The sequence below is a fragment of the Anopheles ziemanni genome, chromosome 3 (assembly GCF_943734765.1).
Source record: "Anopheles ziemanni chromosome 3, idAnoZiCoDA_A2_x.2, whole genome shotgun sequence".
NCBI classification, from domain to species: Eukaryota; Metazoa; Arthropoda; class Insecta; order Diptera; family Culicidae; genus Anopheles; species Anopheles ziemanni.
In genome coordinates, this window is record NC_080706.1 from 27,749,719 (window position 1) to 27,765,620 (window position 15,902).

The 15,902-nt window shown below is 46.6% G+C and overlaps 1 protein-coding gene across 1 annotated transcript; it reads left to right on the forward strand.

The window, feature by feature from the left end:
• The first annotated feature begins 14,280 nt into the window (after positions 1–14,280).
• On the forward strand, positions 14,281–14,823 carry LOC131284465 (spore coat protein SP96-like). The gene is made up of 2 exons (XM_058313325.1): positions 14,281–14,334; positions 14,407–14,823. The coding sequence occupies exons 1-2, from the start codon at positions 14,281–14,283 to the stop codon at positions 14,821–14,823; spliced, it is 471 nt and encodes a 156-aa protein (XP_058169308.1).
• The last annotated feature ends 1,079 nt before the right edge of the window (positions 14,824–15,902 follow it).

Below are 15,902 nucleotides of genomic sequence, written 5' to 3' on the forward strand. Positions count from 1 at the left end.
GCCGCAAGCGATTCACCTCCCGCTTCCTAGCACGCTCATAAACAAATGAATCCGCTCATCAGTCGCATCATAAGCCGGCGATGAGCATTCCCACCTCTTCCAACCGGGCCAGTGCGCCCGTCCCGTCCGTTTGCCTCGGGCCATCCATCGTGAAGGCAATCTGTCAGAAAGGCAAAGCATGGCAGAAAAAGGGAACCGATCGAAATATACATGCACCTACCTTGACCTTCTCCCTTGCATCCTTAGGATCGGTTTGGCAGCGCGTGTGAGCATTGCGGTTGAATTATTTATTTATGCTCTCTTCGTCCACCCTCCAACCGTCCCGGGAAGACCCTTTACCTATCGAGCGAATCACTTTATTAGCGATCCCGGAGGATTTGTCTTCCGCTGGTTGTTGGTTCCCGCTTCCTGCCTTCGTTCTTAGCCCTCGAGCCAACGAACGTACCGAGCGCAACAATGGAAGCGGTCAAACGGTCATCATCAGCCCCCTGCCTCCAACCTGCTTAGCGCTGCGCCAGCGGTTTCCGTCGAGTGCCGGAAAGTTGACGAAAAATGGCAAGTACGAGGGATCGTACCACGTGAGCGGAACCATCGTACCCGTCTATGGCCTGTGGATAAACCATAATTCACTGGAACACCCTCGTTCGGCGGAACCCAAGGTATATCTCCCCACACTCCCCCAACGGGGATGGAGTATGAGGGCATGTCGACGGACGGGATCGAACATGGGATCGTTTTTCTCGTCGTGCGCATGATCGCTGTCTCGTGCGCGCCCGCATCGCATCGATCCACTTTTCGCCTGGAGCCATGAAATCGGAATCGGATATGACATATGACCTTATCGCCCGGGTCGGGCTCTGGGAATCGTCCGGGATTCGGGAAAATGAGGAAATCGGGCAAACAGAGGAAGAAGGGGAAACAAAAGCACTGCACCACTCGTGCGCGCCACGATGGCGGCATCGATTTGCGTGCCTTTTGCCCATATGAGTTCCGCTTGATCCACCCGCGATCGGGCCGGGCGGCCGTGAAGTGATTTTTCAATATCACACAGCATCTCCTTTTTTTTCGTTCGAGCGGACGAGGACTCGTCGTCGCCACGACGAAAGGGGGAAGTTGCGAGGCAATTTAATGAAAATTATTCTCGAGTATCTTTCGCTGGTCCGCAAATCCTATGTTAACTTGCGAACGATTGGAGCACTGTGGAAGGATGTTCTGCATGGCGAACAAAATGGTTTTGCGAGACGTATTGAAAGACTTATTTGTTCTTTATGTTCACACAAAAACAATAAGTTTGAGGAATAATAGAAATATCATAGAAGTTGGGAAGTCTTACAATTTTTTAATTTTACTGGCTTATATGGACGCGGGCAGTGCGATGCATTTTGTAAGGTAAAAGCTAGATGGTAGTGAAATGTAAAACTTATTTCAGAAAATTAATTCAAATTTGTTTTCTAGCCCAGTAGGAAAGAAATTGCTACTTTTTATGTCATTCATGTAGATACAGTCCAACTACAAATAAATCTTAGCAAGCTTCGAAATTATAGTTGATAAAACATAGCCTTTTGTTTCCACGTAGAGGCCAACAGAGTTAGCTCTGGATTGTGGTTTGGTAAATTTTGTGCATTTGACGTGTAGTAATCTCAGGAACATCGTACAATTTTCTTTTTTTTGTATATGTATCACATGCGAAGCTGATTTATTTCTAATCCTGTAGTAGGCTACCGGTTGCATACCATTCTTGCATGCAACAGGATATTGTATAACCCTATAGCATACAACAGTACATCGATAAATTTTATATTTTATACATAAGCTGTTCCAAATAGAATATTTTCAGCAATAAAAAATATGTTATGATTTAGCAAGTGTTGAATTTACCAATATGTCTCTTTTTTTCTTTATCGTTGGAGAACATTAACATTTTTTTTTTTTTTACAAAGCCAGTTCTTTTCTAATGCAGTTAGCAAACTGTGTTATCGATATTACCCTATGTTGTGGACTGTTATGCCCTTTTTTGTGGCGCGTCCGTGCCATTGTTCTCGGTAACGATACCCACATGCGCCTGACATGCATCCCTGCATCCCGACCCGATAGAACCGTTCTCCACCCAGACTCCGGAACACGATCCGACCAAGCCGGGGCCCGGAAGATCATATGTGTAATTATATAACATTTATTTTTCGCGCATTATCTTTGTCTCCCCGCGTCTGCGCAGGGGGGCTCCGTTCGATCTCTGTTTGCGCATCAATCCATCACCGGGTCTGCAGCGGGTAGATGTGCCTTAGGCCGTACTCCATCACGCACGGGACGCTGGAAAATGCCATGGCGCTTTTCCTGCGCATGCGCAACCCTGCCTGACCCCATTAACCGCCGCCAGACGGCCGACCGGAGTCATTTATAATTCGCCATCCAGGTGGAGGGCGAGTACTGCGGTCGTTCCTTCTAAGCAAACACCGGGCCACCATTATCCACGGTGTCGGTGCATATATTTGGGCGCTCGAAAATGTGCGGTGCATTCGTCAGTCGCATAAGGCGCATGGTTGGCGCTGGTGCTGAAAATCGCGGAAGAATGATATTTACGAGCCGTTAGGCTGTGGCCGAAGGCGTTAGAGGCGCTGCGGTTTTCCCGTCCATCCCCAGGCGATGGGCTCTGAAGCGTGTGAAAAGGCGTGAAATTAGGCTCAAATTCGCCGTAAACAAACAATCCATTAGCCGCGGTAATGAAGGGCCCGCAGGATTTCGTGGTTCATTACGCGGACGCAAGCGTAATTGGGGCTTAGTGAGTGGTTGGGCGACGCAAGTCGGGTGTAGTCGTAGCTGGGCACGGCTTAGAAACGTGTGAGAATATCGGGTCGGATGATCCTACGAAGGACCATCCATCGCCGATGGTTGCACCATTATTCTTCCTCTAACAAAGTATAATTTGTTAAGTTGAAAAATTGAAGCCTCTTCCTGTTTTTACTTTCCGTCGATAGAGTATTTGTGGTTTGATAGGTTGAATAATAAAGTTTAAATAATGATGACCCTGGTTGAAATTATCCTAAACTTTGTTCTTTACAACATTATCGAAGAGGAATTTCCTTTGTGAACTCTCCAAAACAATCTTTTGTCTTTTATAACTCTCTTTGTGCTGTCCACCAGAGTTCCGTAAATAGAGTTTGCTTGAAACCAGCACCAAACGCATCAAATTACCGAATAATTTCTCATGCGACATAATTTGTGCAATAATATCGGTAAATTTATAGCCCGCAGCCCATTAGCCCGATCGAAACTAGACGAAACGCGCAAAATAGGCACGGAATGAATTGGGATCCATAAAACATTTGCATAAAATCTGGTAGCTCGGTGCGTAGGCCGTATGTCAGACAGCATCTAATGGCCGTTTCATATATCAATCACGTTTGCACAATCGGGCAACTGATGCTACGCCGAAATTTGCTTTCCGTCACGGCCATTCCGTCGATCGGTGTTTCCGCGGGAAGAGGCGGCAGGACAGAGCTGAGAAAGCGGAAAGCGGGTAGATAAAAATAAAAAACAACGAACGATTGAGGTCCGTATGCGAGCCGTTTTCTACCACAAGCTGATCGCGCGCTCCATCGGGACACACCCAATATCACTGCCGCATACACATTCGCCCCGGCCCCGAGCCATTATATCAACCGGAAATTGTTGTCAAATCAAATTACAATATTTTATGTCTGATATTCCCTCCGATCGTAACGATCGTAGATATGAGCATGGGGTTTTGTTGGGATGATAGTGGAACGGACGACGACGATGACTGCGGTGGTGATGATCATGCTGATGATGACGGGAATAAATGAGGCGCAGCGTGCGAATCGAAACGAAACGGGCCACCGACTGGCGGAGGCAGCGGCGAATGGCGGGCGTAAAGAACAATAAATAAAAAAAAATATGTGTGAACAAAAGTCACAATATTCACAGTCGTCTTCGGATGCCAAATGGCATGCCAGCATAAAATGGTGTTTTCAAACTTTTGTTTGTTCGGTGAGTTATTAATGGTTTCATCCTTCTCCCAGTTCTTCCTGTTCGGTCGCGATACGGAACGGGCTGGAAATTAGCGAGCGCCCGGGTTCGCGGGTTCGTCGCTTGAAGTCTTTCGTTCCGATGAGTCAGCGCGTTCGCCGCGCCGACCGTTTTTCCCCCTATCTTGATCGATCGTCAGTCGATCACCGTGGTTTCGAAAATGTATATCCATGTCCATGTCTCGTAGGGAGGTTTTATTTCATTTCGTTCGAGTCCATTATCGTGCGCACGGGATCGACGATTCGGGATCGTTAAGATCTTCAACACCTTCGAGCCGATCGCGATCGCGATGTGTGCGAGGTGGCCACTGTGGGGAGGCGTGGCGTTTCACTCACACGTCCCGTGGTGGCTTCCTGCGTGCAACCCGGGGAAGGCCATAAAACCAGCACCGAGTGGCCGGTAGCGGCCCGCAGGATGTCGTGCTTCGACAGCAAAAATGCACCCGAATGTGCGAAGTAATGCTTCCAATTAGCGAAATGATCGCTATCCGCTGCGATGACCGCAAGTTAATGGTGCGTCTCCGGGATGCAACGCCGGGATGGAATCAGATTCGAGTCGATGAAAGAAAAATACGATACTTATCGTTGGCCGTTCTCAAGCCGGAGTGATCTTTGCTTTGAGCCTCTTTGTCTTCCACTCCGACCTTCGGCGACGGGGAAACGAATCACGATTCGCGATCGATTAGTGCACGCAGTTGCGTTTTGGGATAAAGATCTTAAAACAGAACTCATTAGGAAACCAATCAATCAATTATCGCAATTATGATATTTCAACACAAGCAACGCTACGGGTGAATAATTGCCGGTTGTGTGGAGAGATTTGGGGGCCGTATTCCGGCCACAGTTTTCCCGGCGGCGTTATTTTTCACGCACTCGCGATGGTTTGTGCAGCCACACGCTCGCCCGTTGACGAGCAGAGCTAATGGACTTGTTTCTGGCTCGTCAATTCCCACACCCTGTCGGGCTTCGGAGGCTCATTTGCCTTTTCCTTCCTATGTGGCGGCCAGAACCATCAATCTGTCCATCCGAGCCATTCACTGAAGAAGGGGATTTTTACTCCCGCAAGGCTTGAATATGCGGGATGGTTAAGTTGTCCAAAAATCCTAACCCAAGGCCCAACGAGCACAAACCGTTGGAAATGACACATCTTCCGTGGCAACCGTTAGCGAGCTCTCACTCTTCTGGTGTGGTGTGGACAAACCCCGGGCGGGTCGCCGGAGCCGGTTCGAACCCCAAAATGAGTTAAATCTATCGCCAACTTCTGAGGCGAGCACTTTGACGCGAGCGCGCGCACACGCGAGACGTGGTTAAAGTTTGACACCGAATCAGGTTCTTGCCTGGGCCTCGGAGGGATCGTCCAGGGAAGCAAGAGCCCTCAACGACGCTAATTAGCGTACCGTGGTGGATCGTTTTGAAAGGCATCAATCATCGTTTTCGGACCTGGAGCGAAATCCCCCCCGGACCGCCACCACCTTTTGCTGAACCTTTCGTCCCTCCGAAACGCGCTGGCTGGACGTGATTTGCTGGCGAAGCGAGTTGTTGTGTGATGAAAAATTTTAATTAATTTCTACCCTACACTTGTTGCGGGGAGGGGTGGGGGGACTTGTTTTTCTAGCGCGGGCGCGAACGGGTCGACCTGTCACGGGAACCTGTGGCGGCGGTGCCCGCAGGGCCCGAGAGATTACACGCTGGACAAGGGCATTAGAAAGCTTTATCTGATGCTGTGCATGGTAGTACCGTCCCCTAGGGAACTTGTTGGGGCGGATTATCGAACAATTTTAACTAAGAAACCGACGAGTTGGAGTGAGCTTTTCAGCCGAATGGGATGCTGAGAGCTCAAACACTCTGAGGGATCCTTGCAATATTTTACGTGATCCTTTTTAAGTTTGTTTTATTTATGTATAATATTTCTACAATATTTGTACATTTGAAAATGCTTCGGTACTGGATACGTATCCTCAAGTCGACAGTCCTAGAACTTTTGCGCTGATCATTGAATCATCATATTGAACCATGTTGTGATAAAGTAAGCTAACGGAAAAATACATCAAACACTTATCATTAAAACAATCCTTGCAATTGCTTTTTACATTTCACCTAATGTAGAAAAAAAGAACATAAACAAATTACAACTAATATCAAAAAATAATAATAAGAAAATACATTTACACCTGACGTAGAGACTACTAAAAGCATTTAGCTATTATTGAACAACAAACTTACTTGTTTGGCATTTCATTTTATACTTGCTACTGAGTTCCTTTGTGTAGCAACTATTTTTTTTCCATTGAGGTTCTTCTATGAATATCATTTGTTTGGATCTTATAAGTGATTTATACAACAACAGTTTATTGGATGAGTTAAAACTCGGCTTTCTATTTACAAAGCAGTAGAGTTATTTCATATTCTTTTTGGCACTACGAATTTTATGTTGAACATGTTGTTTTACGTGGTCCAATATCGATTGTTTTTATTTTCTAATTCTAAGCTCATTAATTATTCAGTTACACAAATACAGGTGAATTTTGCTAACAACGATTATCTCCTTTGGTATGTTAAACTTAAAAGCATGTTTGTTGTTGACTCCGTTAACTGCAATCCTTTTCTTTGCAACACAGAGTGCATTCTTGTGCAATTGAATCATAGTGATTTTGAACATAAGATTGAAGGAAAATAACACATTCTACGCTCACTTTGGTTTCAAGAAACAAACACATAGTATTGTAATCTAGTTGCGATCAAATTCTCGGTCACCTTGACGCTGGACAACGGTGCTATAAATCATTCGGTCACGGTTCCCACCGGTTGGCAATAACTTTGATCTGCATACAGTTTTGTAGACTTCGCCGTTGCTTGTTGTCCACTCGGGCCATCGAAATGAACGAGAAAGGTAAATGGAGGCTGGAGTTTACTTTCTTTCCCGGCTCTCGATGCTGGCTACCGGTACGTCGAGATAAGGCACGTGCGAGCTCCATCATGCTTGCTTCACTCGTGTAAAGCAACGATTCCACTTCTCTGCCTGCCATTAAAGGCTTCAGCGCTTAATGACGACGCGAAAGGCTTCAGTCAGGGCTGACGACTTTGTTGGTGCGCGTTTGTAAATCTATCAAACTGTCAATATTCATAACGGACTGTTCAATCTTTTCGGGCTGCCACCATGTGGATGACACTTTTCAGCTCTGCAAGTGGGGATGTTGGGGCAGGTTCCTTCGAGGCAGGTATCAACTCATCCTGCCCCAAGCCACCGGCCCCCAACCGCCCCCAGGGATGCAAGATTGATTACCGAATGGCTCGGAGGGAAGCAGAAAGGGAACAAATTTCGTTCCATTTGCTTTTGTCGATTGGAACCCCGGACAGGAGCTGCCGGAGCCAGCAGGGGGGGAAAGGGACTCGTGGTGCAACGCGATCGGTAATCCGCCGGTGCATCTTTCACCGTTGCCCGCGTTCTCGCGCTCGCCCGTGTCCGAGGACCTTTCGTGGACTTAATAAACCCGTTGCGCCCTACGGACATGGGCTTCGGATGTCAATTACTTTTCATTTTGGACCGTTCGACCGGCGCGGCACCGACGTGCGTTTAAATGTGTCCCCCGGGCGACACTTGGCCCAACACGGGACGGGGAACTGGTTTCGGTGTGCGCATCGCATGTAAATTAACGTATGGCGAGGAAGCAACGGTTCGGGCAGCGGGTTCGAAAGCAGCGAATAAACGAATGTTAACAACCGTCATAAAAGCATGACACTTAAGAGCTTATTACCGCCCCGGTTGATGCTGGTGAAATGTAATAGCCCCATGGAGATAATTGAATATTACACACAGCCGATGTTTTTTTATGCAGCTTCTTTTACCTACATTTTTTACCCACCAAAACTTTGGTGAATGACTCATTAAAGCAACGTGCTCAGGAAATTATGTCAGAGCTGAGAAATTTTTACTTGTTTTCCTCACGGCCTTGAAACATGACTGTCCGATTAAGAATTGAATATCGTAAACTACTTTTAAAGAATAAAAAAAACCATAGTGATTGGGAAAATAGTAGAGTTCTAGAAGTACAGCTTTAAATTAGCAAACAGCAGGTGCTTTTTCCGGTGAGATTGTCAAGAAATTACTTTACATAGAGCATAGACTAATACTGTGGGTTTTCTTTGAACTTCGGTTCATTATTATTGTTACTTTTCAATGTTAATGTTGCTTAATATGTTTCATGAGTAGGAGGGTGTACAAAAGGTTAAGCTAAGTCAATCAAATGTGTGTGGGGGTATTAACCACATTTGGAAACCAATCTGGCAATAAAACTATGACTATGCTGAACCTACCAGTAAAGAGCAAAACAAAGAAATATCATGCTGAGAAAAATTATGAAGAAACCATCAACTGCAACATTGTAAGAAAGGTTTGAGAAATTCTGTGAACTTACTGACGTCAATGGCTGGTTACATTATAAGGTATTTTACTGGTATGTCATCTATGTGTCATGTTGTTTGAATTGCTATTTTTAATTTGAAGTGCTATGCTTACTTTATTGTAGTCTTACATTTCATCCATAAGTTGGTTATGTGTCGCATAACTTGCTTGTCCTCCCAATTAAAGCTTTATAAATAACTAATCACATTCATTATCCTTTGGAACTTCCGACATAGGACACTTTATTTCGTGTTTGGAGTGCTTAACATAATGCTTCAGAACTGTCTATGTTTATATTATGATCTTTCCAACTGCAGTAAACCAAACTCCTACCACGTCCTAGCCCAAATATCCTCTACCGTTCTCATTGAAACCTTATTACGCACAACATTCTCTTGCGGGGTTGACAATTGATTAGCGTAACGAAGATTATTGCTTCGGAGATAACGGTTGTTTTGTCTCAAATTTCTATTTCCATCCATTGGGTTTCTCCGTATCACCATCCTTACTAATCGTTGTTTGCCAAATCACAGTAAGTGCCAGGCTAAGCGAGCTGACGTTAAAAATATTCTCGAGAAGCAGTCAATTGGAAAACAAAGGAAAGATTTGCAATCGAAAGTCTTGGCGGTACCAGACGCATGGCACGTGATGAGCAGAGGACGCCTCGCACGGTCGAAGCATGATTTCGTCAATGCGGTTCTATTTCCGGCCCGGTTTTGTGACGGAAAACGGGGGAAAACACCGCGTGCAGCTCGATGGCGGAAACGGCTTCGATATGATTAACTTGAGTCAATTATATAAATTACATCCAACATGCGAGTCACGTCGAAAAACAGGTTGGAAGGGAGATGGGGAACGGGGGGTTAGTTTATTTTGGCTACGTTTGTCGCACTCCTGGCGCTCGGTGTTCCATTCATGAAAGTTGTGCCACGTCACGTTTCGGTGTGGTTGCTCCATCCGTTTCGGGACTATGTTCGTTTCATCAGGTAATGAGATTATTTTAATTCCACTCCGGTTTTTCTTCCAGCACGTCATACGCCCGGATATTTAAGGGATTTGTATGTGTGCGTCGGATCATCCGTTCCCGGAAAAAACGGTCCTAGGCGAAGCAACAGCGTGTACCCCAGGGTGGAAGAAAACGTGCAGATGTCCAGGGCAGCATCGACCGCACGGCGCATTATGTTGCACGCGAGTCCTTTCGCTTGCTGACGTCAATAATCACACCAGCGGACCGGCGTGTCGGTGTGGTGCAGGTGCACAACGCCGTCTCGGGGTGAGGGGAGCAGAAGACTGCAACAATTGGGTGACCGGAAGCACTTTGCAAATTGCATCCTGCTGTGCGGAACGGCGCTGGTCGCGGTGGAGGATGCGGACGATACGGATGTCCTTCGTCACGGTCATGGTTTCGGCCGCGCGTGTGTGTGTGTGTGTGTCAAGTTCAAAAGATGGTGGAGGCCATGAGAGGAGGCTTTTTGCTACGCTCACGACCACGTTGCGGCCCGGCCCAGCGGTCATAGTAGTGTGTGGGTTCATTCATAAAACGGCGAGCTGGCGGGCAGAATTGTCCTCGCATTGTGGTGGAAGGTTCTGCGAAATGTGGCCCGTTGCGGTGTGTCCTCGTATGTGTGATTCTTGTATCGGCATCCCTTTGGCGCCCGTTTTCTCCCTTTCCCCCCTTTGTAGGGTGGTCTGGAGACTTGTTCACCAATACGCCTGCATGCTATGACGTCAACAAAATGGCCGCCCGAATTCGGGAAGAATGAAAAAAGGAGACAAGTTTTGGGAGGTGGGATGCCCGTCTAGAACGCCCCTCATGCCTTCCTTCATTCGCCTCCCCTTCGTTGTGGTTTATCCCCTTGGGGATAAAATGTAGAATGAAATATCGATTTTTCCCCACCGCGAGCCCACAACCCACATTCACGTCCCATCGAGCCCCCCTTTTTTACCCGGCCGGCGTACCGTTTGTGGTGCGGTACCCGGGATTACCCACACAAGCGGACGGTCAAGGTCATTGCTACTTGTTGATACATACTACATGGTACGGTACCGCCGCACACAAATCCGTGCCTCAGTGGTAGAGCCTGCGCACAAGGGCGCCATCGACTGCAGGAGGAAGGATCCATCCCGGCCGGTAGGCTTTCAGGCACATTTTCAGTGGCGTCCCGGTTCACTTTTTTTTCTGTCCAAGTCCCACGGGAGCCAAGGGATAAATAAAAACAACTTAAAGAATGCGGCACTCGAATGTAGAAGGATTGGTGACGTTAGTGGCAGGTTTCGTCACCGCAAATATAGGTAACATTTATTTACCAGACGATAGAGATGTGAGAAACCACAAGTGCGTCAATTTATGAGTTTATTTTTGGTGCTAGCTTAGCTTTAGGAAGTATTTTCTTGTCAGATTATGCGTTTTAACTTGGTTTATTGAATTGATCCTATCAAGAATATCCTTTAGTGCGGATGTTTGTTATTGAATCTCGTGGCCAACTATTTCGGAAACTACGTTCAAGGTTTGAAATTTACCAAGACCGTAGAAAACTAAAGAAAGAAGTAAGACGTAGTAGATATATTTAGAAAATGGGTCAGTATAATAACTCAAAATTCTATCAACGAACCGATAATTAATAACTCAAATTGAATCAAATTTTCATCTACTAACCGATAATTTCAACATTGATTTGATGAAGGTGTTTGACAAGTATGTTAACATTGATGTTCCGCTTGGAATTGGGAAAAACCTGTACACGGTCCCCGATAGGTGCTGGTACCACTATAAGCTGGAGGAGCGTCATCAATGTCACGCGAGGTCGCTAACAAGCGCACTAATTTATTGCCCGATGCTTCATTAATAATTTCCTTTGCCGCGGGTGCAATCCTTAAAATCAGGGCCATGCCGCCACCGACAGGTTTTCTGCCGGGCCATCGCATTTTCAAGAATATGTCATAAAAACGCGAGCGGAACTTTTTCGTTGGAAAAAGAGAGCAGAAAAATGCGGCCCTCTCGATGCCTTAAGAAAGTGGCCCGAGCGAACAAATAAACAAACAAACACACACGTCCAAAATTGAACCAACGATCGCTTTGACGACAACGATCGTCCGTCGGAATATGCTCATTAAAAATCATTTTACACCCATTGACCGTGCCCGTGGACGATTGCCATCGGTTTATTGTTCCGTCGGCATTTTCCTCCCGCTGGTTTCTGGAACATTTGCATCTTATTGAGCGTGCCGGTTGCCGCTCGCCGTCCGGCCAGACGAGGGCAGCGAGGTTCCACCGAGGTGTTGGGTTTTTAGTATTTGTTTTGGAGTATATGAATGGTAGGTCTGTTTTATTCTTGTTAAATTGTTTAGCTTGCGTATAGTAATGCAAATTTTATTTATTTTTATTGAAAGTTGATGGCTTAAATGAACACGAACGTTAGATTTTTAATATTCACGTTCCTTAAAATGTCTTCTAGGCTGGTCTAATGTGGAACTTATAGAAAAAAGATTTTCAAATAAAATAAACACGATCATGGTTGTTCCCGGTCGGGAGGATGAGCGCGCGGCCCTCGTCCAATGCAATAAACAGCTAGACGCCTTCGAACAATTCGTTAGCACCGCAGGTAGCGCATGTGGTCAAAATGTTGCGGCACCAACAACCCCGAACCCGTCATTCGATCCGATCGCATCGATTAGCCGGTTCAGATCCACTCTCGAATCGAACCCCCGCTGCCTCGACCTAACCCGCGGCCTCAAGGGCGGCATCGGTGCGCTTTATCGGGCGGAACATGACGAGGCGAGTGCCAGAATCGGCAGTTTTATGAAAAATTTCCCCTCATTTAAAGCCAATTAAAAACGGTCAAATTGTGTTATTAGCCAGTTTGGTTTGTTTTTCGGTTGAGCGATTCGGATCGGGTGACGGAACATGGGGCGCAAGCGAGATTATCTGGTGCGTCGGATCTCTGTTCGATGTTTTTCTTCATAATCCGATGGAGGAAAGGGGGACGGGAGGGGGGAAAGGGCCTCCAGAAAAAAGGGTCAACATTGGTTGGATCCAGTGAGCGCTACGATATCTATGCTTCATCTATCCTCGATGATCAATAGCGGATCAAATCGATCGCATCGGCCCGGTTAGGTGTCACCGCGCGCTATCTTAAGATCTCGCTTTAAGGCATGCAGACACTGGAGCACCCGGAACCCGTGCCAACAGCAAATCAGTCCCCCCTTTGTCCGCGCGCCGGTCCGGCCAGGACCTTTTCCCTACCCCCGTAGAAGGTGAGAGTGGACTTAATTTGGTCGTAACGAGCCCGACCGACGGGCGTTTCGGCGTCATGTCCGTGCGCGTTATGCACGTCCCGGCTAATTATGACACAATTTACGACTTGTTGCGGTTTGCAGTTAACGAGCGTAATATATTTCGTCGGAGCATGGGTCCCGTGGCTGGAGGATGCCCCAACAAACAATCGATACCTTTCGAACAATCAACTCAACCAACCGTCTTTTGGGGTGTCTCGAGGGGGGGGGGCGATCCGAGACGGCGGACATTTTTCGGGACGCAAACGAAACAGGTTAGCCCAACGACGGCTGTCGAGCAGCCGTCAAACGAGTGTGTGACAGACCGATCCGCCGGGAACGAGCGGAGTTCCGGAGCAGGTTCCGTTCCGAAGCGTCCACCGTTGCACACACGGAGCTGAAACATCACCCACATTTGCATACTAATCGTCAGCGTAATTAGATGACGAAATGTTAATGAACCCCGCGGGATCCCCCCCTCCCGGGACCCCAGACAAACAAAAGCAAAAGGGTTCCGTTCCAAAGTGGGGGAAAAGCAAAAGGCCGCGCTTGCGGTTATCGGTTGTTTGACGATAACGGCCGTTGTTGTCTCTTGTTTTATTGGGAGTTCGATGATCATCGAATATATTTCGATCGATTCGTCGACGATCCCCCCACCCCAGTCCCCGACCCCGTCCCCGGTGGGGAATCCGTTGCAGTGCAGTGCTGTATTTTATTTCGATATAATTACGCAAAATCGGCCCGGAATGTATGTTCGGTACGAGCCCGGGACGGGGAAGTTATCGTTATCGTTTGTTCGTTTGGGAATTTCGGGGGGAAGCTGTTGCTTTAATGAAGCTTTGGTTGCGGCTGGAATAATTTGCTCCGTGGACTCCGGAGCCATTCGATTCATTAGTTTAGGGTGTCGCGCCCTGGATGATGACAGGCCGGGGGGTTATGGATTTGGTATGCAGCGCAGCTGGAGCAAGGTGCATCCGTGGCCGACGTCATATCGTTGCTGATTGAATTTACGATGCGCCTTGGCGTGTTTTGAGGAGCGCCAGAAATGGTGCAAGAATTTTATTCGATTTAGATTCCCCATTTCGCTCGGTAAAGAAATAGTATTTCAAGAGTAAAATTAAAGAAAATAATGAAGCACAAGTTTTCGTACGCAGAATACAACCAACATTTACTTTTTATGGGAGAAAAATATGTTAATTTCAGCTCAAACACGCGCGCCAAAACATGTCAAACACGTGCGATGCATAGTCAAAACTGTTCAAATATACCTATTCCACGTGATATTTTGTTAAAACAGAGTACCCGCACGTCACCAGAAGCTGCCTGTCAAGTGTCAGTGAAAGTTTGTTGAACCATTTGCATGCGCACAAACATATCGGTTCATGTGTTTTTATTTCGTCGAGGTAGTAAATCGTTTGTTCAGGTGTTCGAATGATCACTTCCGTATATTCATTTTCTCAGCTAAAGGTATAAAAAGAAGGTTGCAATCTTGCAAAAACGGTCAGAAGTGTATCGACTGTTCATAGTTTCACACTAAACCAGAAAGACATATCGACAAACATGTTTCCGCAAAAGTTGATTTCGATCGTGGTGATTGTTGTTGCTTTCAGCATGGTAAATATTAGTGCGAGGATCAATTTTAAATACCTGCTCTTGAATGGTCTAATTGATGCAATATTGTTATAGATTTCAGCCATAGAAGGACTCACTATAGAAGAGTTGCGTGCGCAAATAATACAGCAGCGACTTCAGGAACGCCTGGGAACGACAACAGCTAGCTCGGCAACAACAGCAGCATCAGCGACAACAGCAGAATCAGCGACAACCAGTGCAGCAGCCACAACAGCTGAATCCGCTACAACTACTGCGGCGACCACAACTACTGCGGCGACCACAACTACTGAGGCGACCACAACTACTGAATCTACAACAACTGCCGATGCCACAACGACAGCTGGTTCTTCAACCACTGCCGACTCTGCAACGACTACTGAGTCTGCTTCCACTACGGCGAGCGAAGCGGAACTGATACAACAATATCGGGATCAGGTCCGCCAGGAGGCTATCCAACGTGCCTTGCAGAGGGCGGCTGCACGAGGTTGAAGGATGTCAGAATAAGTTCCATTGGTTTTTGAAATTCGACCCAAAATTTTAGTCTGCAATAAAGTTGGCAGAGATTAATAACACGCTTTGCTTTTTTTTTGTTACAAGTAGCTAAATTCTCAGGAAAAGTACGTAGTTTAAAAAATCGAAAAAAAATTGATTCGTTTGATGATTCCAACGAGCAACACATAGACGTCCACTCTGCAGGACCGATATAAAGAAACATGTTTTTGGAAGTAACAATTCCAGCATAACTGAACGGTAGTCAAAAGCGTTAGGTACGTCAAAGAACGGAATACAAAATACCTTACCAACTCCCGTATGAGCTGTAGACAATTTGAAACGCAACGAAACTCCAGGTTCTGGGCAAAGCACTACCTTCATGATCGTCCTCTTAACGATTAACACGATCTGTTGTTCTTCAAACGAAATCGATTCGCAACCCCAAGCAATGACGGCATTCCGCTTTTGGGACGTTCTTGCCAACTCGCCAATGGATCTGATGCTGGTGGAAATGGTTGCGCCCTAAACCGAGTCGTTTGGTTTTTCCTCCACCGAACGGTGAAAAGCGCACCAAAACTGACAAGAGCCCTTGGAACGTTGGACGGCGATACATGGTGGCGAGACGTTCGGTCTGCCCGGGCAATAAAACACAGCGAAGAGAATTTTAATGAATATTATTTATGTACGTTGTTTTTATTTATACACATTTTAAACACGGAAATCAACATCGTATATGCAAATAATAAATAATCATAAAATGAGTAACGAAAATTGTTCTCGTTTCTGCGCTCTTTGTGTGTGCGTGTGTTTTTATTTTGCTGTTGTTTTGTTGTTGCGCGAACCGTCCCCGGCGGCTTGTTCCGGGTCTTGCCGTTTTTCTCTCCCTACCCGGCCCTTGTTTACCCCACCACCCTGTATGGCGACTCGGGAGATTCACCAGTTGGAATGATTTTCGTTTTACCTCGCATTTCTGCATCGGATGTCGTTTGTGTCCTTCTTGCCGATTCCGTTGTCGACGTTCCGAACGGACATGGCCTCCGGAGCCGGGCCGCATCGCAACGGTTTCCTTCATTTCT